The sequence below is a fragment of the Melanotaenia boesemani genome, chromosome 7 (genome assembly GCF_017639745.1).
Source record: "Melanotaenia boesemani isolate fMelBoe1 chromosome 7, fMelBoe1.pri, whole genome shotgun sequence".
Classification (NCBI taxonomy): Eukaryota; Metazoa; Chordata; class Actinopteri; order Atheriniformes; family Melanotaeniidae; genus Melanotaenia; species Melanotaenia boesemani.
In genome coordinates, this window is record NC_055688.1 from 1,990,448 (window position 1) to 2,015,125 (window position 24,678).

Below are 24,678 nucleotides of genomic sequence, written 5' to 3' on the forward strand. Positions count from 1 at the left end.
GCGCAGGCACCGACCCGGGACATAGGGGGAAAGCATGTCACAAATATAGGTGGGGGCTACACCATGGAGGGCTTTAAAAGTAATTAATAAGATTTTAAAATCAATTCTAAAATTGACCGGTAACCAATGTAGGGAAGCTAAGATAGGGGTGATGTGTTCATGTTTTTTAGTGCCTGTTAAAAGTCTTGCTGCAGAGTTTTGGACCAGCTGGAGACGACTGAGCAACTTCAGACCTAAACCTGCGTATAGTGCATTGCAATAGTCCAACCGGGAAGAAATTAGTGCTTGTATCACCTTTTCCAGGTCAGACTGGGAAATAAAATGTTTGATCTTGGCTATGTTACGAATCTGATAAAAACAAGATTGGACAACCTTTGTAATCTGAGGGCTAAAATCAAATTGTGAATCTAAAATAACCCCCAGGTTACGGGCAGATGGTTTTACCAGATTGGATAAACTATCAAGAGAAGAGAGATTTTGAGTGACTTGAGGTGGACCGAATAGAATTATTTCTGTTTTTGATTCATTGAGTTCTAAAAAATTTTGGGACATCCAGACCTTTATGTCAGAAAGACAGTTAAAAATGGGAGTGAATGATTCAGGGTCGTTCATAGCCAGCGGGACGTATAGTTGTGTGTCGTCTGCATATAGGTGGAAATTTATATTGTGGTTTTGAATGATTTGACCTATGGGAAGCATGTAAATGGAAAATAAAATAGGTCCAAGGATGGAACCTTGTGGAACACCGTATGATAGGGGGGCAGAGGAAGATGAAAACTCTCCAAGTACTACAGAGAATGACCGGGATGAAAGGTAAGAGGAGAACCAAGATAATGCAGAGTCAGTAATGCCAATAAAATTTCTGAGACGCTTTAACAGAGTGGCGTGGTCAACTGTATCGAATGCTGAACTTAAATCAAGTAAAATTAAAATTGAACATAGACCAGTATCAGCGGCTAAGAGCAGGTCATTGGTGACTTTTATAAGGGCAGTTTCGGTACTGTGGTGTGAGCGAAAGCCGGATTGAAACTTTTCAAACATGTTGTTATTTTTCATGTGCTCGGAATGATACCATTGAAATGAGAAGAGCCTGTGTTCTCAAAGCACTAATGGTTTATCTAAATGAGGACCCTGAAAACCTCATAAGAGTATTTGGTAAGTATTTTTGTGTCTGATGCTATTGTACTTTCTTTCCAGAAACTCAAAACATGATGTGTTATAACTAAAGGTTTATTGTTTTGTTTTAGGACGTTGAACACAACCAGGACTCCATGGACCAGACAGTCCTTGGAATTTTTGCCATGAAGAAGGAGGGTGCCGAGCCTAGATATGAACAGGAGGATGTGGGAATCATCATTGAAGGTGTGGAAGTGCTCCGTGAGCTTGATAATGTTGCAAATGCAGTCGCCATTTTGTTTGGACTCACATACGCACTGGACTTGAGCTATCCAAAAACACTGATGTACACATTTGAGGTTCTGCAAAAAGGTCCAAGTGCTAAAGAACAAACTGTTTGAAGGGACATTTTAGAGATGTTTTGTGTTGAAGGAAGGATTCCTTCCCAAGTCATATGGTTCATAATGTATTTGCCCATTCCTCACTGAATGTGGTGGATTCCGTTTCTTTTTTTTTCTTTAAGCCTTTGTGAGTTAATTTTATAATTGCATAGAGTTGTTTTTTTAAAGCCCTATGCTGATGTGACAGAGCGTAAGCAATTATTTTGAAATATTTGTTGTATAACTTGTTTACTCCATTCACGATGGTTTATCTTAAAAAGAAAAGTGAGTATATAAGGTTTCATGGTGCTACCATGATTGTTAGAGGAAAAGGGCCCCAGGAGCCCAGAGGTGGCCGCCCCACCCCCCAAAGGGCAGAAGGGCCGCAACATGCCTAGGAGGGACCAGGCCCCCCCAGACAGCCACCCGGCATAGGCCAGCACACACCCCGATGTTCCAGCCGCACACCCCGGGAACCAGGGTGCCATCGGCCCCCACTCCCCACCTACTCCAATCTGCATCCCTGTACTATTCAACTAAGTACTTCCTCTACTACTTCACACTTAATATGAAATACTTTTAGCGTGTACTTTTTCCAGTAATTTAATGTCAAAGTCCCTTATGGATAGCTAAAAGAAGCATTATTGTCTAAATTTGAAGTGCAAAAAATCACTTTTTCCATAAGTAGTACACAACACATAGTCTATTCAAATAAGTACTTCCTATAATTACTTACACAATTAATATGAAATACCTTTACTGTGTATTTTTTCCCTTACAGATAGGAAAAAGGAGCATTATCGTCTAACTTTGAGCTCAAATAAAATCACTTTCTTCCATAAGTAGTTCACAAAACCTGTACTATTTGTACTAAGTATTTCCTATACTACTTACACAATTAATAATAATAATAACTAATAATTCTTGCTTGTGTTGTTGTTCCTCTCAAATGTAAGTCGCTTTGGATTAAAGTGTCTGCTAAATGACTGTAGAATAGAATAGAATCATAGAGCATCTTATTTCACTATTCATCAACTAGCATGCAACTACACCCCCATGTGGTGAGACAGAGTACTGCTGCCTCTCCTGACCGCATGTCACTGCTGTATAATATGTACTGGCTCTGCTCAGTTTATTAATAACCCAATAATTAATATGCATCATCATATTTTGTGAATATATTATCGTGTATTTGTGTTTGTGTGTGTGTGTGCGTGTGTGTGTGTGTATGTGTGTGTGTGTGCGTGTGTGTGTGTGTGTGTGTGTGTGTGATCTACATTAACTCTGTTCCACCAGCAGCAGCATCTTACCAGCAAAGCGAACCTGCAGCAGGTGGAAATAAAGAACCAGAACATGTCTCAGAGTGGGAGGAATCTTTGAAGAAATGTTTGTTCTAAACGTGTTGAGCTGTAAACATGTTGCTCTGTAGATACCAAGACAACGTCAGAGACCACTGCTACTGGTGGTCCTCCCCCTGAAAACCGTGGGTCTGGTGGTCTGAATACACTTTGAATTAAGTGTGCGCCCTCTGCAGGGTCATCAATAAAAGACCGAGCCATGGTAACCAGAAAGGAACCCTGTCTCTATCTATCGTTCTCCGTCTATTGCTTTAGATTTGCGTTCCCTTTTCTCTATCTCGCTCTTTAAATACTCTAGGCCTGTATGGCAGTGGAGGTCTGGTGTTGCATAAATTGGGGAGGGGGTTTAATAAGGTATTAATTAGTTTTAATGAATACTGTGTTCTTTTTCATTTAATTTCATGTGCAGTACATGTATATGTGTGTTTCTTTAGTTAGATTGGCGTTGACAGATTTATTGATTTATTCAAGTCAGTCAAAGTAGTAATATGATAAGTGATTTTTGTTAGTTTTTTTTTTTTTTTTTTGTTTTACTTTTATACCAGAATGAGGGCGGGAGTGCAGCATTCTACCAGGTGGAACTTTCTTTGGGAGTCTGTATCAAACCTGTGAGACACAGCTAAGCCTGAGCGTTAACTTTGTATAAATAACTGAAAGAATTCTTTATTCAAATCGGCTTCACTCACTTGCGGGTCAGGATTAGTCTGAACATTTGCTGGTGAGGGAGGTCCAGCTGGTCCCGGACAGTCTGACTGGTGGACAAATAGTTCTGTACACACACAGTGCACCTGAGTGTGTCTGACACCAGCAGGTAGTACCGGTCGATGTCCAGGACCTTCCGTGCCCTTTTGTGGATCCCAGCGCCTGTCAACTGCTTTCCACATGTAGGGCAGGCGATCTTCACCTTCCACAGGTGGTAGGGCATCCACACCATCAGCTGATGGGTGAAGAAAGGCTCTGGGGTCGGTGTTTGGTGGTAAATGAGCACTAGGACAGGGGGCTCATACCACAGCTTCAAATCTGGCCGCAGTTTCCCAGAGTGAAAGAGGGTGTTGGCAATCCACCTCTGGTCCTGCAGAGGAATGGTTTTGCTCAGCTCACCCGGCAGCCAGAATGAAGCTGAGAATCCCAAATGGGATGACGCACGTCCTCCCGGTTCGCCCTGAGTGCAAGATGACAACCAACAAAAGTCCTATTATTATATGCAGAATAACCTTGTAACAGATGTCATACAAACAGTTGGACAACTGAGCTGTGATTCCTGAACTTACAGATTCGTCATCTTGGACAGGGTTTTGTTCCCAGACTGGGAACTTCCCCTGGGATGGTGCAGGGCTGGGTGTCCTCACAGACAACACAGAAGGGCTGGGGGTCCTTCTTTTCACCAAATTTGGCTGCACTGCAGATGACAATGAGCCACCATAGCAGGATTTTGTGAACTGTAAGACGACACAAATGAAAACTGATGTTAAAGCAAGCAGTGTGGGAATTATATACAGCATGTATAGCTAAGGCAATACTCACCATGGACAGACTTAGAGGGGGACGCAAATATGTCTGGGCCTCAGGAGCAGAGGCTGAAGCTGCAGATGATGTGGAGGGAGGAGATGACTGGGTGGCAGGCTGCAAAAGTGGGGCATGGGGTGTCAAAAGCACAGCAACAGACATGTGATGTAAGATTTGAAAGATAATATTGTTAAAACTGATCACCTTGGCGTGGAACCCACAACTGCAGTTCCTGGTCTGACCAAACAAGCCAGACTGACCTTTGGCCTGCATGAGACATTTCTCAATCTAAAAACAAAAGCAATGTTATTAAGCCTGCTGTGCAGTGACTGCAGTTCTTTGTGAAATGGACATCCTATGCATCATCACAGTGCACATTTTCTTCAACGGATCTACATACTAATGCACAAATAAATTTTGGAATCGATTCTTCAGGCGCAAAAAAGTATAAGTGTGATTAAACTATATCATTAAAATATCTTTTAATGTTTTTAGACTGTTCTTTAATTGTAAGCAGGTTTATGTCACTGTTCTTTACATTTTTTTAGTTACCTGTTGCTCCTGTTCCATTCATCAGCTAGCTGCAGGGTTTTCACACAAAGGACGCATTTTTCTTTTTATTAACTCCATATACAGTATCTTGCAAAGCTCCCGAGCTCTCATGAAACTAACTTGACTTGTTATTTTAAACAAAGTGATTTTCTTGCAGAAAAGAAACACAAAGCTAAAGTAACGAGCATAACGGTGTTCTCGGATCGCTAAGCTAACGAAAGTCCACATATTTAGACAACATAAAATAAAGGAGAGAACATCTTTTTCTGACTGAGGACACAGAGATAAATTAACCAGGTCATTAAAATAAATATTAAAATTACAGGTACTAACCCTAATTCAATCACGTATGTAACTCACATTGGTAATTATGAATTATTAAATAACAAATTATATATATATATATATAGAGAGAGAGAGAGAGAGAGAGTTGGTTTTTAAAATTTTCCAAAACCTGTAATATTAACACTAGAAAACCCAGATATTTCTTACCCCTCTACCATGCCCAGAGTACAGCCAAAAGGCTGCCCGGTTTGAAATTAACAATTCAATGGCCAACAATTAGCACCTTTACATTTGTAAACACAGCCATTACCTGCCGTTAGCTGTTCAAGCATACTCCTTGGGGGGAGGAGTGTGCTTGAAAAGAGCCTTGTAGTCTGCTTTCAACTGTGCTGTATAGTTTCACTCACCACAAACGGTATTTGTGCTTTTGACCATTTCTCACATTTTCATGTACCCTTTATTGAGCATTGGTCATGTGAGTTTTCAATCGTCATCACACTATTGTACGCCCAGCTTGCTTTCAAGTGAGAGATTATCACGTTTCTGTTTCCACAAAGGCCAAAAGGAAAGCATAATCAAGTATTTCAAATGAGAGATAATTACATTCCTTTTGACCTGGGAACAGAAAAGCAAAATCAAAACTGGTTTCACCACATTGTGGGATTGTTGTGGGTGCTTCACAAATTGGTGAAATGGTGGGCGTCGGTGTGAACAACTAAACTAGGGAACTGAGGTGGATAAATAGCTCACTCACAGCTTCAAGATTTTCATGGTGAACAACGGTAAGCCAAGAAGTGAAGATGCCAAAAGTCTACAGCGCTCAGCAGGCTTTGGACATGATCCTGGATCATGTCAACCCTTGCGACTCAGATGGAGATGATGTCGTCCTTCAGATGAGCTCAGATTCTGAAGTTTCTTCTGATGAGGAGACTTCACTGCCCCCAGTAAAGAGAGGTCGAGTGGAGACCCACACTGGGCCAGTGGAGAAGGCAAAGGATGGCACAGTATGGTGTGAAGAACAGGTGGGGAGGCCTTTCAATCAAAGCCCAGTAGAACCATATGCTACAGACGGAGAGCCGACAGCTTTGGTCAGAAGAACGGTGTCCAGTCGCCTACAGAGCTTCCTCTGCTTCATCACTCTTGACATGCTTCGAACTGTTCAGGAGTGGACTGTTCAGCATGGATGTCGGACAGAGGAGAGCAGTTGGTTCATGGCCGTCCCTGAACTAATGGCGTTTATTGCCATTCTTCTCTTGCGAGGGGTAATTAGACTTCCATCACTGCGTGACACATGGTCTTCAAAACTGGGCCACCCACTGATCACCAGGATCATGGCTCGAAACCGCTTCCAAGACATCATGCAACACCTACGCTTTGATGACACGGACACACGTAGTGAACGAGCTGAGACTGACAGGTTTGCTGCAGTTGCTGATATTTGGAGGTCTTTCGTTTCCAACTGTATCTCATCCTACAACCCAGGCAGGCACATCACCATTGATGAACAACTTTTTCCGTCAAAGACTCGCTGCTGTTTCTTGCAATACATTGCAACAAAACCGGACAAGTTTGGTATGAAGTTCTGGGTGGCATGTGACCTGAAATCTAAGTATGTGTGCAATGTCATCCCATATCTTGGAAAAGACCCCAGTCGTCCTTCTGGAGAGAGACTTTCTGAAAATGTGGTGATGAAGCTGATGGCAGTGCCAAGTCTGCTCAGACAATGCAGGTCAAAATCACTGAGAACATTCCACCATCATGGAACATGTGAAATTTTTGTAACTTCATTGCACTGAGTATTTTAAATGTCAATCACTTCACCCACATACTGCACTGATTTATTTGTACACTTTCTTGCATCTATAAGAAAAGATTCCTTGTTCAAATCTTGTACATCAGAAATAAAAGTCATCAAGGAATGAAAAAGACAGACTGTGTCGATCTCTTGCTAAAAAAAAGAGGGTAAAATAATTTTCTGATCATAATGTGAAAATATCATTTGTCGTTGCAGCTTGCTAGACAGGTTGTGCATACACTGGTCTTAGAAATATTGTGCTGAGCATCTCCACTGTGCAGGGGAAGCTGGTGGACTTCCTGGTGGAGCTTGCCAGTGAGCTTGCACATTCTTATTTGGGAGCCAAGAAGGTGAATAAGAGAGTGAGAGTGAGCAACCCCCCACACCTTGGCCAACGTGTGGGGGGTTGCTCACAGAACATCTCATTTACAGAACAATAGTGTTGTTCACACCTGAGTTAGGATATTAGCTAAAACTAATCCAGCCATTTGGCTGCCCTCTGGGCATGGAAGGTAGAAACGCCAAATGGCTCAGCTTTGGTTTTTCTAGTGTTAATCAGAAGGGATATTGTGTTCAAAAATCCAGTTGAAATGGGGAGACATAAACACCAGAGAGTTTGAGTAGAATTGACAATTCTTTGTTTCCCAGAAGAATAAAAGTTACATATCTCTTAAGAGGAGGTCAGTTCTTTAGCCTTAGCTGCTTGATCTCTAGTACATAAAATGCAGAGTCCTCAGGTTTAGCTAGAAAGACCTGCCTGTCCTCAGAATCCTCCTCATTTTATACTGTTACAATGTGGTGTGACTATGTGTGTGCATGATAATGTAATCTCATGTGAATGTGTATTTTTGCAGAGCATTGCTCAGTCTTCTCAGTTCCTCCTTCGGGTTACTCCTTTTCACTCCTGCCACTGGTCAAGGTGAAATCTGCAAAACACTCCTGTCCTGCCTGCACTATCTCAGTCACGTACACAGCTGGTGTTTCTCCATTCACCCTGTGCCAGTAGTTTTCTGCTACTATGTGTAGCATTAGGCCCCAAGACTTTGGTATCACCCAGAGTCTGCTCTTCCTATCTACATGTTTTATGACCCAGAGGAAATTCCTGTCCACCACCAGATGGACAATTGTTGACCTAACACTGAGTTCCCAGTCTACAGGAACTTTGCATTCAGAGGAGACTTGATTGGCCATCCGACCTGAAAACTCTAACTCATTAACTTCAAAAAGAAGAAACGCTCTTAAGCTGAGTTAATTCAGAGCCTAGTGTCAACCGTACCAGGGAACATCTCAAACCTTTTGGTGATTAACAACATTTAAGGCCCTCTTCCCCAGACATTCGCACATGTAAATCAACCTGAGATGGACCTTAAGATGCCAGACCACATTCTTTCCACAGATGGACTTTGTCAAGAAGTGTCAGAAATAACAACCCTTTTCTTACAGGACTGTTTAACCTATAGTCTTCAAATTGCCTTTAATGATTGAATTTGTGTAATAATGAATGTTTAAATTGATCCCACATCCTAGGAAAGTACAAATGGTAACTTTGAATGGATTCTCTACTATGTACGGTCACAAAGTTACAATTCAAGGGATTCTTGCCACGGATCAACATCTCCTCCTGCTGGCCGTTTGAAGGTTTGCTATCGGGATCCCAAACCAAACTTTAAAACAGTTTACAGAAACTTTTATCCATAAATATCCATAACAGAACAGATAGTGTGTGATTGTAAATGTGAACTTCATTTACAGGTAACGGATTGCCAAAGTATATCTGTGTTTTATTAACGAAATGGTATAAATCTGTTTATATCTCATGGATAATTAACCGCCTGTAATAACTGGAAGTTGTGTGTGTTTATCTCTCAAACAGGATATTCATCTGTTTTATGAAATGTGTTTTATAAGTGTACTTTCTGTTTGAACTGGCATATGGGAAAATAAGTTTCTTACATCCACAGTTATTAAGCGTCTAGGCCTTTGTATGTAAATTAAGCTCAACCGCGCCAATATTCGACACTGCGATTGGCCTAACCACGCCAAACCCCGACTTAGCTGGAGAATATTACCAGAAACTCACAGATTTTAGTTTAGAGTCAGGAGAATGAGTTAAGAAGAAGTTAAGAGAAGAAAGAGAAAATAATAGGTACCTATTAAAACAGATCTGTACGAGAAACAAATCCATGGAATAAGTCTTAGAACGTTCAACTTCGTTTTGTCTTTTGTTCATGTTATTCGTTGATGTTTGTATCATTTTTGCTCAAAGCAGCCAAACCCGTTGCTACGCAACCAAGATATACAACTTTTGTATCCAGAGCGAGAGATATTCCAACTTGTTGCATTTTTGATCATTTTCCCTTTTTGAGAAGAACTTTGGGGACGTCAGCCCAAAGTTCAGTTTTCAGAGCCAATCTCTGCCAGAAGCGTTCTGACCCATAACGCTCAATTGTGGACAATTCCAACAACAAGGCTCTGATTACGGTTCCAAGCCTCTGGAACCACACCAGCTAATTGCCACCGCTGTGCCAGTGGAGCGTGGGAATCAACCCGGTTCGTCTTGGAAGCTGATCCAAACCATTGCGGATGGGCTGTCTTCTGCCGGGTACCAGACGACTTCAGGGACCTCCACCTTGACGCCGTATCAAACCCGCTTGTAGGCCCTACCGCCTGCTCCAAGTAAGACTGAACAGAGCCTCCAACTGGGTCTAGCTGGTGTCTTTGAAACGTTGAGTTTATTCACTCTCCACTCCAAAATTCATTTAGTCATTCCTTTAATTCAATTGACTATTTTAAATTGCCTTCCTAAATTCCCGTCTACTTCGCTAGGTTCCGACTAGGATTAAAGGTTACTCATTAGTTAGTTTATTTTCCCATATTCCAAACTGCGTAAGATACAGATATCAATTTCTTTATAATCCCTGATTTAATTTGATTGTCTTTTTACCCTTGTTTATTTCATTGTGTTGCTTTCTTTCTACGGTCTTTTAAGCTGGTTTACCCTCCCGGCGCAACAGAAGGCCGGCAGTGTCTCTAAAGCGATGTTGATAATTTCATAATTTCTGACATTGATTTATCCTTGCTGTTAATTGATTATTGATGATAATAAATTGTTACATTTTGAAAGTTGGAATCGTTTCCGTGGTTAATTTTGGATGGAATCAAGGTCCCTTCAGACGTTGAATCCGCCACTTCAGATTTGAGAATTAGACTGAATTAAAATCAATTTTATTGCAACCCTGCTCACGGTTTTCTCTTCTGGACCGTGGATTTTTCAATTATTACACAGAAGAGTGGTGCCCCAATTCAAGGAAAATCACAGTCATAATTTTAATTGGTTTGATATTAATTTCTACCGCCGAGGTTTATGTTAATATCGAGGCATTACGCTACATATGTTAAGGCTTCCCTCTAGTAAATTTTTCTCTGCTCTGCTCTTCTCTATACTATGCTGTGCATTCAGCAAAGGTCATAAAACAGCTTAAAACAATCCTTAATTAAACTGCTACAAGTAAATGATAAAAGTAAAAGTATAAGATAAATGCTTAGTATGATACTGAAGAATAAAATATTTACAACAATATATATATATATATATATATGTATGTTATTGTTTATTATAATTTTATATTATTATTATTATATAAGTATTTTAATTTAATAAATATAAACCACGCTAAATTATTACTATTTATTATTATTAAATAAAATTCTCACATCATTACACTGTTTCCAAACGTGTGAAAAAAAAAACAAAACAGGGCGATGTGACCATTTTGTAACAACCAAACTTTTATTTTACAAAAACTGTTATGGTCAGGGATTCAGACCGTCAATCATTCTGTTACCTCTGTCCCTTTAAAAGGGAGGGTCAGGGGAGGACAGTTATTGTTTTGTTTTTTTTTATATCCTCCAACCATTGCTCTTTGGGAACAGTCTCTACAGAGGGGCAGTACACAATGCCTTTGTATTGGCTGTGCCCAGTTTCCATTGTCCTAAACTGTCCACATTTATTGCATGTATTATGCAATACTTTGCGGGTTTGTTTGCGGAGGGTAGCAGGAGCAGAGGCAAGAGCAGGGCAGCAACCCCAGCAGATGGTAAGGTGACACCCAAAGTCAGAAACATAAGGCTAAGGGGAGGAGGTGGGGCAGGAAAGAGCTGCCGCTGGTGAGGAGGCCTCACTCTGGCCGATGCCTTGGTTGGCTCCGATGAGGTTTTCCTTTTTTTCGTCTTTGCCTGGCCCACAGTGCTGCTGGGGAACTGGTACTGGTAAGAGGGTCCAGGCTGGGGGGCTACAAATAAAGGCTGCACGTTTGCAGCAGGAAGAGGGTCGGCTGCTGCAGACAAGCGACTGGGCAGGGTGAGCCCCTGCAACATCACTGCAGTGTCCTGTCTCTTCACCCTTTTATTGTGCCACTGCACAAGGGTGGTGTGACTGACATCCACCAGCTGCAGGGCGGTCTGCTGCATCACTGTCCCGTTACCCAGAATGCGCCGCCTGATCTGTCTGTAGTCCTCCAAGATGAGGTCCCATCTGGACACTGTGATTGTCCCCCTCTTCTTGGGACTACGGTGGATGTCACAGAGCCGGACAAAGATGGACTCAATCAGGCGGCAGCAATCTGGCCACTGGGCAAGAGGGGCAGTGGTGGTGAGGGCGTGCCTTTTGAGGCTGTCTACTCCCGGCGTGAACTTCTGCTTCTTCTTGGGTGACCTGAACCTCCCTGTATCCAGCCTGCTCTGGTGTCTGGCAGCAAACACCACCCTCTGCTTGTCAAACTCCAGCAGGTTTTGCCACAGAGCAACAATGTTGCTCACCTAAACAGAGCGACAGATCAGATGATAATTAAAATGCTGCATGGCACAGGAAAGTATTTTTCCATTAATTTCATGTTTCATACAAGCAAAATAATAAATGCTACTAACCTGCTGGTTGTTGAGGGCAAGAGAGGGCTGGTTCCTCAGTTCAACCAGATACTCTGCCAGGCTGTCGACCCTGTCCATCCCTGGAACACTGGACTCATCAACAGCCTGAAAAACCAAACAAAAACAATGAGGTCTGACTGTGAGCAGGCAGAGTGGATTCATTTAATGAAACATCTGTGGGCTTTATTTACCCCAGGATCATTGGAAGATGAGGAGACATCCAGCGGGGGCAGTGGGGCAGCAGCCTGGGAGGTACCAGTCAATGAGGAGAAGGAGGAGAAGGAGGAGGGGGAGGCAGGGTCCAATCTGGGAGCAGCCACTGAGGAGGAGGAGGTGGAGGCAGGGTCCAATCTGGGAGCAGCCACTGAGGAGGAGGAGGTGGAGGCAGGGTCCAAAGTGAGAGCAGTGAAGAGAGAAGCAGGTGTGGAGGGCACAGCAGGCTGGCAGGTGGGTGAAAATTTCAGGTCGTCGAGGAGAGATTCGGTGATGAACTCCAGGTCTTGGTCTTCCTCAAAACCCTCGTCTTCTTCTTGCTCCCCCTCGCCCACCTCCTCAAGCATGTTGTCTGTCTCCTCTGAGTCGGGGGACACGTTGAGGGGCTGTCCAGTCTGGCTCAGCATGTAATCAACCCCGATGAGCTCTCCTGTAAAAAATAACCGACAGACACACAGCATGTTATTAGTTCTCACATCATTAACAAATAAAGACAACTTGTTCGGTGTTGTGAGCGTGTGATTTGCTTTAGTTACAGACAACTTGATATAAAATAATCATACCAGTGTATTTAGCCGGTGGCCTAAAGGCTGGCAGATACGGTCTACTCAACACCTTTGAGCTGAGGGTGTTTACACACTGAGCTACATTCCCAGCATACGTCAGGAGAGATGAGGACCTGTTGGTTACTGCTGCACTTCCCCGGTCCTGGTTCCACCTGTTCAGGCCTTCCAAGAGGTACAGCTGTAAATCAAGTGCATTTGCACTTGTTCCTAAGAAAACATATTCATGCCAAGGTATGTTTGTGTCAGTTGTTCCATTCTGAATTATAGTTTCTTTCAGTACAGTGACACACATAAAATCCACTAACCTGGAATGAACCTGTTCAGATGGCAATGGAAAGACTCTAGGGAAGTGGACCCTCTGGCACAGCGGTACTTCCTGAGCACGATACCTCCCTTGGTGGTGGTGGTGCCTGTCTCAGTGTACAGCTGCACACCTGGGATGTCCTGGATGCACCTGACATGGCGTTTCTGCACTCTCCAGATGTGCTCCATCCGCACCATGTCCAGCAGAGGCACACCCATCAGGTCCCTTCCATTCGCCCCTCCCAGTTCCTGCAGCAGCTGGTCAATCAGGCGGGTGGTGGCCTCCTCACCCCGTGTCCTCCGTCTGCAGTGTTGGCTGAGCTCTTTTTTACTGATTCTCCTGTCCACCAGGAGATCAGTGATGCCAGGCACACCCTCCAGTCTGAGCTGTTCTCTCTTCGCCTGCCTCAAAAGAGCAAGATCCCCAGCATCCCACTCAAAGATGCAGGCAGAGAGGCAGCCCATGAAGGTGGGGTAGAGGGGATGAGCATCGGTGGTGCAGCCCACAGCCAGCCTCCTCATAAAGTGCCAGATGTCCAGACGAATGTGGAGGTCTGACCATTCCCCAAACCTCACCTGCAGCTTGCTGGCCCCCTCTTCCACACAGCATCCACAGTCCACATACATAAGAAGTGGGGGTGACACAAATGCCTGGCGGTACCGCTCCATCAGGCCCGACGCCATCCTGTTTAGTCCCGACCCCTCTTGCACAGTCAAGACGCTGTTCAGGATCTGGCCGACCTCGTTGCTGACGGAGGTTAGCCAGAGAGCTGTGCCCCTGCCGGTGCCAGCCAGCTTCTTTGTGATCTGTGATGTGACAACAATCGAGATAGAAAAACTCTTTACACAAAATGTTTTTACACAAAATGTCTGGCAGTAGCACAGAAACTGTTACAACTTATTTAAGCATTGTTGATTGTTTATTGTTTTAATTGGATCCCCCAATAGCTGCAGCAAAACTACAGCTATTCTTCCTGAACATGTCTTCCGACACATAAAACTTAGAACAATTTTAATTATAAGCAGACATACAAATGTAGCATTAAAATAAATAAATAAATAAAATAATATGAAACACACAAAAAATAAAATAAAAGGTAGTCGTGTTACACACTCAATGATAATCAAAACAATACATACTCACACATTCACTCACAGGTCATTGTATAATTATAACTCTAGCCAATAACCCATTTAACTAAAATATTTATATTGTTTATATTATTTATTTAATAATGATTGCCTAAATGTTCATATATATATATAGATATATATATATATATATATATATATATATATATATCCATTTAAGAGATATTTGTTTATTAACAATTTAATTTCTTTGATACTAGTATTTTGTTCCATGCCAACATAGCTCTGTAGATCACTGTTTTGTTTTGTTTTGTTTTACAATAGTTTGTATTTATATTTGGCAGTGAAAAATAACCTCTGACAGGCTGTCTTGTGCTGGAACTTTCTGAACTGAAACATAGTTCTTTGTATATAATGTGAGGGGATTTTGATGTGGATACATTTTTTGTAAATGTTAGTAATGAATAAAGTAATCTATCTCTTACCATTAACCAGCTGAGATCTAACTACATTTGTTCTAGAATCACAACCAAGAACAATGCAAGCTGCTCTTTTTTGCATTGTTATTGATCATGTCTGCTGAGGCGTTCGACCAAACCACTGGGCAATAGTCATGATTTGACAAGATTAAAGCTTGTATTGTTAAATTAACTGATTTTAGTGACAATTATGGCCTGCATTTTCTAGTGACAGAGATGCCACTTCCCATTTTATCAACAATTTTATTTATATGTGTCTTACATGAAAGTTTGTTATCTATGACGACTCCCAGCAGCTTGGTCTCTAGCACTTAGTTGATAAATACCTTCTGCATTTTCAACTTTAGCTGAGGGCTTTTACTGATGTTGTGATGGGAACCAATTACCATGCAGTAAGTTTTAGATACATTCAAAATAAATTTGTTGTGTTTTACTCAATTTACAACTACTTTTAAATCTTCTTTTAAAACTAAATTCAGCTCATCGATAGTCAGTGCACATGTATATAAGGTTGAGATAAGGGTAAGATTTTATCCAAGTACACACTAGGTGGTCTGTAACAGCTACCTACTAATATCGGTTTGAAATGAGGCAGATGTATTTGTAGCCAAAGTACTTCGATTTCAAAGTCCATCAAGTCTTCTCTAATTTTTGTAGGTATGCATTCTTGAATGAAGAATGCGACCCCACCACCAAATGCATTTCTATTTCTACTATATATGTTGTATCCTTTGATGTTTAAAGCGCTGTCTTCAAATGTTGAATCTAAATGTGTTTCTGATGTCCATCAGCTCCGGGGGCTCCCGGCAGACAACCGAGAAGAGGCTTGGCTTATCCATAAACTCAACCTCAACCTGTCGAGCCACTCCTCCCCATGGTTCTCCCTTAGCTGCTTCACCAGCCGCGCTGGACTGTTGCCCAGGGTCCTGTCCCGAAGCAGCCTGATGACACGGATGTCACAGGCGTACCTGGGTTGATGCATTGTGAATGATTAGAAACATGTTTATGATGGGACAGTTTTAAGTTGTATAAATAACTGAAAGAATTCTTTATTCAAATTGGCTTCACTCACTTGCTGGTCAGGATTAGAATTTCAGAGTTAGAACTCAGAACTAAATCGCTACACTATAAGGAAAGCTAAACTTGAATTTAACGAAATAATAGACAGACGCAATTCTTGGAGCAAAGACTTCGCTTGGAGAACTTTGAACATGGAAATAAATCTGGATGTTCCTGGCTAATCAATTAAAAACAAACAAGGAGAAAACAACAATCTCTACTGTCAGAGATCCAGAAAGAAACATCAGAAAGAATTTTGGACAACGCTGGCACCCACTTTCTACAATATGATATTAGAAAAAAAGGAAAAACAAAAAACACCTTCAAATATGAACCTAGCTAATATTACTCTACTATTAAAACCAGGAAACGACCCGACACTTCCATCCAGTTACCGTCCAATTTCATTAATAAATGTAGATCTTAAAATAATCAGCAAAGCTCTGGCCAGAAGAACAGAAAAAATAACCCCTCTAATAATACATCCTGACCAAACAGGCTTTATTAAAGGTAGACATTCCTCTACTAACATGCGTAGATTAATTAACATCATAGATTATTCTACTCTACATAATCTGGAATCCACAGTAATTTCTTTAGACGCAGAAAAAGCGTTTGACCGAGTAAACTGGAAATTTTTATTTGCAACGTTAAACAAATTTGGGTTTCAGTCATCTTTCATAGATTGGATAAAAATATTATATAACAACCCAAATGCATGTTTGAAGACCAATAATCAAACAAGCTTCTGTTTGCAGAGAGGAACCAGACAGGGCTGCCCACTCTCTCCATCACTCTTTGCTATTTTTATTGAACCCCTAGCTGCTGCCATAAGACAAAATAAAGAGATTAAAGGAATCCATGCCAAAAAAAAAGAACATAAGATAAGTCTTTATGCTGATGACGTATTACTCTTTCTCCAGAACTCACCGACGTCTCTCCCCCAGACAATCACACTTATTAACACATTCTCATCAATATCTGACTACTCTATTAACTGGTCTAAGACTATTATTATGCCCATCAACTGTGACCTACAAAACACACCCAATACTACAATACAGTCTAGAAACATTAGATATCTAGGCATAAACATTTCCCCCAGGTTATCAGAACTAACAAAGCTAAATTATGTCCAGCTACTTAAATCAATAGAGGATGATCTCTCACGGTGGAGGCGCTTACCCATATCACTCATGGGGAGGGTTGCCACAGTTAAAATGATGGTTCTATCTAAAGTAAACTACCTGTTTTCAGTGACACCCACTAAACCATCCTACAGCTGGTTTAAGTCACTGGGCTCACATATATCTAAATTTCTATGGAAAAACAAGCCATCACATATCAGTCTAAAAACTTTACAACAGACTAAAGATAGAGGTGGATTGGAGCTACTCAACTTTAATCATGTTTTCTTAGCTAACAAGCTGCAGTATATCTCCAAATGGCTTAAACCTAGCAGTCTGGATGAAACATGGTTAGATGTAGAGCAAGCATTGTGTGAGGATGTGTTTATCTCTGACCTGCCATTCATCAGCTCAACCATCAAAACACATAAGTGTTTTAAAAGCATCAATATCAGTTCCTCTTTAGTGGCTTGGTGGGATTTTCTAAAATTAACCAAGTCTTCACTTTTTCCATGTAAGTTTACACCCCTCTGGAACAACCCTAACATCCTGCAAAACAAAAAGCTGATCAGTTTTGCTCAATGGAAAAATAAAGGAATAAAACAGAACATATAATTGTCACGGCTGAGTCCAGCCGTCTGAATAAGGTGAAGCAGGACCCAAATAGCAGACGTTAACACTGTAGAAACAAAACAAACTTTATTGTTTTCTGGAGTCAGAGTGGTCAGAACTGGGGAGGGTCAGGGGTTTCTGGATCTCTGGGAGGAGAGGAGAATGATAAGTGGCAGTCCGGATAAAAAAATATCCAATTATCCAATTTTAGTGGGTAGCTTACTGAATCCAGGTGGAAATCCTGAGTGGAGGGGAAGGTAGCTGCTGCAGGTAGGTGAAGGTAACAAGCGGGCGACCGGTGGAGGAAGACTGAAGTTCTGGAGCAACAAGGCAGTGCTAGGAGGGAGGAAAAAGGCAAGGCAGGGTCAGAGTGGAAGCACAAGTAATACTGGTGGCGGTCTGTTTTACCACAGAAACAGTGAGATAATCTGGCGAGGTCTGGTAGCTCGTGCAGTCCTCATAAAGGGAGGCTTGATGAGGGTTGATGGAACACAGCTGCGGAGGCAGGAGCAGACCGGACTCCGCCCAAGGCTTACTGAAACCAGTACAGCCCCACCTAAAGCTCAGGAAAGGGAAGGACAAGCAGCAGAACCGTGGCAATAATAGAAAATGGAAACTTCTTGTCATTTAATATTCTGACTTCACAATATGGAATCAGCAGCATATTGTGAATTTTTATATCATCAGTTTAACTCTATCTAAACTGGGTTGAACTTTCTGGAGCAGACCTTAACTGGTTCAGGTCCTATTTAGAAGGCCGGAGTTATTTTGTTACGATCGGCAGCTATGAATCCGAGCGAGTGGCCATGACTTGTGGAGTCCCCCAGGGGTCAGTCCTTGAACCTCTTCTGTTCAACTTGTATATGCTCCCTTTGGGTCAAATATTACAGAACTATAGCATTAATTATCAAAGTTATGCAGATGATACACAACTTTATGTGTCTCTGTCACCAGATGTGTGCAGTCCAGTAGACTTAATGTGTCAGTGTCTGGAGCAAATAAACACCTGGATGAGGGAGAATTTTCTACAATTAAATGAAGACAAAACTGAGATTATTCTGTTTGGTAGCAAAGAGAAGAGTTTTAACCAGGACTAAGAGATCTGAACACATCACACCAGTTTTTAAATATTTACACTGGTTTCCAGTTTATACTGGTTTCCAGTCAGTCACAGAATAGATTTTAAAACCCTTCTGATTGTTTACAAATCCCAGAATGGTTTAGGCCCAGAATCCATCTGATATGTTCAGAGAATATAAACCTAGCAGAGCTCTTAGATCCAAAGACTCTGGTCAACTAGTCCAGACCAGGGTCCAGACCAGAGTCCAGACTAAACATGGAGAAGCAGCATTTAGCTGTTATGCTGCAAACAAGTGGAACAAACTGCCAGTGGAGAGTCCCCGGCGGACTCCTGTGGGGGGTACTCTGGGAGTATGGAGTGCCGGACCCGCTTGTACGAGCTGTCCAGTCCCTGTATAACTGGTGCCAGAGCTTGGTCCACATCGCTGGCGGTAAATCAGAGTTGTTTCCGGTGAGGGTTGGACTCTGCCAAAGCTGTCACTGATTCTGTTCATAACTTTTATGGACAGAATTTCTGGGCGCAGCCGAGGTGTTGAGGGGATCCGGTTTGGTGGCCTCAGAATTAGGTCGCTGCTCTTTGTGGAGGATGTGGTTCTGTTGGCTTCATCGGGCCGTGATCTTCAGCTCTCACTGGAGCGTCGCAGCCGAGTGTGAAGCGGCTGGGATGAGAATCAGCACCTTGAAATCCGAGACCATGGTCCTCAGCTAGAATAGGGTGGAGTGCCTTCTCCAGGTCGGCAATGAGGTCCTGCCCCAAGTGGAGGAGTTCAAGTATCTCGGGGTCTTGTTCACGAGTGAGGGAAGGATGGAGCGGGAGATCGACAAGCGGATCAGTGCAGCGTCTGCAGTGATGCGGACTCTGCATCGGTCTGTCATGGTGAAGAAAGAGATGAGCCAAAAGGCAAAGCTCTGGATTTACCGGTCGATCTCTCTGCAAGGTGGCCAGGCTCTCCTTTAGAGATAGGGTGAGAAGCTCGGTGATCCAGGAGGGGCTCAGAGTAGAGTCGCTGCTCCTCCACATCAAGAGGAGCCAGATGAGGTGGCTCGGGCATCTGGTTAGGATGCCTCCTGGATGCCTCCCTGGTGACGTGTTCCGGGCATGTCCTACTGGAAAGAGGCCCCGGGGAAGACCCAGGACACGTTGGACGGACTACATCTCACGGCTGGCCTGGGAACGTCTCGGGATCCCCTTGGATGAGCTGGTGAATGTGGCCGGAGAGAGTGAAGTCTGGGTTTCCCCACTTTGCAGGTGCCCCCGTGACCCGACTCCGAATAAGCGGCAGAAAATGGATGGATGGAATAAGCAAAAAAAAAAAAAAAAAAAAAAGACCAAACAATTGTTAACTAATCTGGAGCCATTGTGTGAAGTACAAAGTTAAACAGACGCACCCTGAAGAAGGCCATGACTATTTGTTCAGTCTTCATTTATCCTGTATTCTATTGGCTGGAGGAGATTTGACAGACAGCTCTTTCAGCAACCTAAGAGAGAGGAAAAATATCCAAGAGCAAAAGTTTTGAGAGCAGAGAATGTGCCTGAGTGTGAAGGAATGATACCAAGTCTGAGCGCAGAGTTTTGAAAGGAAGAACAATATATTTCAAAGCAAGAGGGGACTTTGAGTGTGAGATCAGAGTTTTGAGACAGAGCAAGATGATATTTGAGTGGGAAAACCAGAAGTCTTGCTCTCAAAGCAAACAATTAAGCTCTTGATTAAAGATTGGAAAATACCCATAGAGTGGGAGATTGAAAGGCAAATCTTTGTGGCGTCTTCAGTGATGTGGACTCAGCATCGGTCTGTCGTGGTGAAGAAGGAGCTGAACCAAAAGACAAAGCTTTTGATTTACTGGTCGATCTACGTTCCTACCCTCACCTATGGTCTGAAGCTGTGGGTAGTGACCGAAAGAACAAAATTGCAAATACAAGTGTTTTTTCTGCAGGGTGGCCGGGCTCTCCCTTAGAGATGAGAAGCTCAGTGATCCGGGAGGGGCTCAGAGTAGAGTCGCTGCTCTTCCACATCGAGAGGAGCCAGATGAAGTGGCTCGAGCATCTGGTTAGGATGCCTCCTGGACGCCTCCCTGGTGAGGTGTTCTGGCCACGTCCCACCAGGAGGAGGCCCAGGGGAAGACCCAGGACGCGCTGGACGGACTACATCTCTCGACAGGCCTGGGAACGCCTCGGGATCCCTCCGGACAAGCTTGAGAATGTGCTTAGGCAGTTGCCCCCACAGCCCGACCTCAGATAAGTGGAAGAAATGGATGGATGGATGAATAATATCCTATATACATGATACTTTTTACAACTACTACTACAGTTTAAAAATTGTTTTTATGTATGAATTTGACTGTTTATGACTTACACTGGAAGATGTAACTATTTAATTTCTCTTTGGGGATTATTCAAGTAGAATTTTGTCACATTTAAGGGCTGTAATTAATTCTTTAACTGTTCTAGTTTGGCTGAGTAGCACCTAAGAATGAGGTGAAACTGGGGAACTGGAGCTTTATAACAATAATAATAATAATAATAATAATAATAATAATAATAATAATAAATATGTTTATTAAACCAGGTTGTTTTCTGTTTAACTTTATTTGTTTGATGTCCAAAGTACTCAACAGCAAGAAATTATAAAACATTAAAGACATAAGAAATAATGTAAAAATAAAAACGCAATAAGTAATGTTTGTAAAATTTTAAATTAAGGAGAAAGTTTCTCCTTAAGAGTTCTGTAAACATTTTATGATCAGTTAAATGTAAATGATATGTAAATATACAATGTATAGCTGTATAGTATATAACAGTCTGAAAATAAGTAGTTAAAGACACTAGTTTGTGTTCAGACTCAACACAAACCAACCAGAATTATGAATTTTTGCTGGTTAGCAGAAATAATAATTAATAATAATGATAATAAAAAAATAAAATAATTAAATAATAAAAAATAATAAATAAATAAAAAAAATAGACATCTTGCATGTAAATGGGGACATTAGCGCAACTCTATGTGAAAGATAGTAACAGTGCTGTGCTGGTTGGAGTGTTCAAATCCCTGTTGTGAGTCCGGTTAGAACTCCAAAGAATGTGTCGGCTGTACTTATGCAGGGTTTATTAAACCAACTGAGTTTTACAGTCTGTCCCTTATACACACTGGAGGTCTTGGTTGTGTGGTTTGGATTTCACGCACACATATCCAAGTGAGGTTACCAACAAACTGTAAACTAAGACTTAAAGAACGTCACACTAAACTTAGGACGGTAAAACTCCTCTTGTAGTCTCCTCTTTCTCTCCACTCTGGCCTGACAAGCTGCTCATGAGTAGTCTAGGCTCCGCCCCTTAAGGGGCCAGAATGTCAGTCCTTTAGGCAGCCTTTTCCACACTATGCAAACATAAATACAAATATCCCTGAATAAACTGCCCGAACTGAAGTAATGCTTCCTCGTTCCAGCTGCATTTATATTTTTGAGTTATTGATGCATCCACTCCACTTAATAAAATGGCAATTAAAATTAGAGGATTTTTTTTTTTTGGTATTTCACTTTTCTTTTCTCTTTTCCATGTTCTTTTCTTTTGGGGGGAATCTACACAGTTTGGCCAGTAGATGGCAGTGTGTCCCAGTTAAAATGTTAGTGGTTGGTGCTGCAGAGCCTCGGCTTGTCATTACAGAACACTGCTCTCATGTTTTCACAGCAGCCATTCGAATATGTGAACGTCTGTGTCCAGATGATGATCAGCGAGCTGAACGATGTTTCTCTTCCTGCTTTTTGCCCATTACAACAGAGAAAACACATCCCAGTGGCTGGAAAATCCACCATCACATGCCATTCCTGTTTAGGAGGGCAGACTCACATGTCTGTTACTTTTTAACATATAAAGAATGTTTATCCTTTGTTGTCATAATTTGTCCACACTGGGGAAATCAACCATAAAATAACATTCCCTCTGTTGCTGTTAGAATAGGGCTTGTACATGAATGAGCTTCAAATGATAAATAAAGCTAAATTTTTCATCCTCCCATGTCTTACTTTGTCCATAAGAGCAGGAAAGAATCTCCAGAAATATAAACAGAACATTTTAAAACCTAGTGAAGAATTCATCATTTTTTTTTATTCTAATTTTAACACTAAGCTGAAGGGGAGAAAGTAATCAGTAACAAGGCTCCCAGCAAAGACTGAGATTTCCTCCTAAATTCTGCTTTCAGTGTAAAAAGTAAGTTATGAAAGCCAGAAAGACCCACACTTATATTTCTGTGTGTAAAAAGCCTTGCTCAGTCTCAAATGAACAGAAAACATAAATATCATGAAGACATATTTGCTTCATGACTGCCTGTAACGTTTGACATACCAGCTGGTGTATGAAGTAAAGTTTGTTTCCCTCTCTGCTCTGACAACGGCAGCAACCTCGCATAGATGCATTGGATTAACCAAATCTGGCCGCCCCTTTCTTAATTCCCATAGAAGCAGTGAACTTACAACCTCACCCTGTGAAAAATGTAAACAAATGCAAAATACAATTATTTCAAAATCTCATCAACTCGTATTTTATTCCCAATGGAACACAAACAACAAATCAGATGATGAAACTGAGTCATTTTACCATTTCATGGAAAATATGAGATGATTGTGAATCTAAGGCACTAATGCATCCCATCAGAGATGCAGCTTTTCACCTGTCCACTGATAACAAGCTGGATGCTCCCTCTCCTCTTTAGTCTGCAGGACACGCCGTCCATGCTTTCCACAAACTAGTTCACATCTTCATCCAGGCTTCCACTTTGCCTCAGACCGTTTTAAATGAGCTTTGGTCCAGAGAAGACGGAAGAAACTGGTTATGGATCCTGTTCACATCTGGCTTCTTCTCTGCATGATGGAGCTTTAACCTGCATTTGTGAATTTCAGGGTGAACTGTGTTCACAGACAGTGGTTTCTGGAAGTCTTCCTGAGTCCATGCAGTGGTTTCCAGCAGAGAATCATGTCTGCTTTTAATGCAGAAGATCACCAGCATCCAGCCTTGTCCCATGCACACAGAGATTCCTCCTGAATCTTTTAATGATATTATAGAATGTAAATGGTGGGATCTTCAAAGTCTTCAGAATTTTACATTGAGAAACATTTTTCTGAAATTGTTCCCAAATTTTTAGATCCAGTTTGTCTCAGGTTGGTGAACCTCTGTCCATCTTTCCATGTGAGAGACTCTGCCTCTCTGAAATGCTCCTTTTATACCAGTCATGTTACTGACCTGTTACCAGGTAACCTGATTAGTTGTCAAATGATCCTCCAGGTGTTTCTGGTTTGTACCAGGTACTTTTCCAACCTTTTGTTGCTCCTTTTCCAACTTTTTCCAGATGTGTTGCTGCATCAGATTCACTATCAGCTCATATTTCCATCACATGGTAAAAAGTCTCCGTTATAACATCTGATATGTTGCTTATCTTCTACTGGGAATAGAATATGAGTTGAGATTTAAAATAATTTTATTCTGTTTTTGTTTATATTTTACAAAGTGTCCTGATCTTTTGTGAATACGGGTTTACTGTGAACATTATAAATAGGCTTTACAGCAATAAGAAATGATAATGTTAGTGTTTCATCATATTAAAAGAATCATCCAATGTTTTTATTATGAATAAAAAATGTATTTTAATTATTTTTAAATATATCTGCAGTAGTATGTAGTTTTATTTAGGTATTTTTGTTTATATATGATCTTTAACAAAACACGTTTCATATCTTGAGTGGGAATTATATACCACATTTTTCAAATTTATGCTCATTATTGTTTTTATCTTTATTTTCCTAATATTTTTTATTATTTAAAACATTAACATTCTCTAAATGTCTTTCATGGCCAAAACATTCTGATGACAGATAAAAACACTTATTCCAGCCCTAAATCAAAATTCAAAATATTTTTTCTCTTTTTTTTCTTCTTCTTATAATAAAATAATAATAATAATAATAATAATAATAATAATAATAATTTCAACCATGTTTGATAAAAAGAAGAAAATGAAAGTGAAGTTTTCAGCATGAACTGATTGGATCACATTTCCACCGCTAGGGGTCGCGTGCGGTCCGCGGATCAGCTGCGCTCGCTGCCTCTCTGTTCCGCTCCTCTGTGGATGAGAACTAATAACGCAAAGACTGTTGGGTGTAATTATAGCGCGCGCAGCCTTGAGAGCAGCACATGATCCACTGCATGCATATCACAACATTTGCATGTATTAACCCGGAT

The 24,678-nt window shown here is 41.5% G+C and overlaps 1 protein-coding gene across 1 annotated transcript; it reads right to left on the bottom strand.

Moving 5' to 3' along the window:
- Nucleotides 1-10,928: 10,928 nt before the first annotated feature.
- LOC121643501 lies at nt 10,929-12,037 on the bottom strand. The gene is made up of 2 exons (XM_041990948.1): nt 11,919-12,037; nt 10,929-11,810 (listed from the first exon to the last, which is right to left on the bottom strand). The coding sequence occupies exons 1-2, from the start codon at nt 11,994-11,996 to the stop codon at nt 10,929-10,931; spliced, it is 960 nt and encodes a 319-aa protein (XP_041846882.1). The 5' UTR covers nt 11,997-12,037.
- Nucleotides 12,038-24,678: the final 12,641 nt, after the last annotated feature.

Coding starts and splice junctions, on each gene's coding strand:
- LOC121643501 (XM_041990948.1), bottom strand. CDS start 11,996: ATGGACAGGGTCGACAGCCTGGCAGAGTATCTGGTTGAACTGAGGAAC. Junction 11,811..11,918: donor TTGCCCTCAACAACCAGCAG/GTTAGTAGCATT, acceptor CGCTCTGTTTAG/GTGAGCAACATTGTTGCTCT.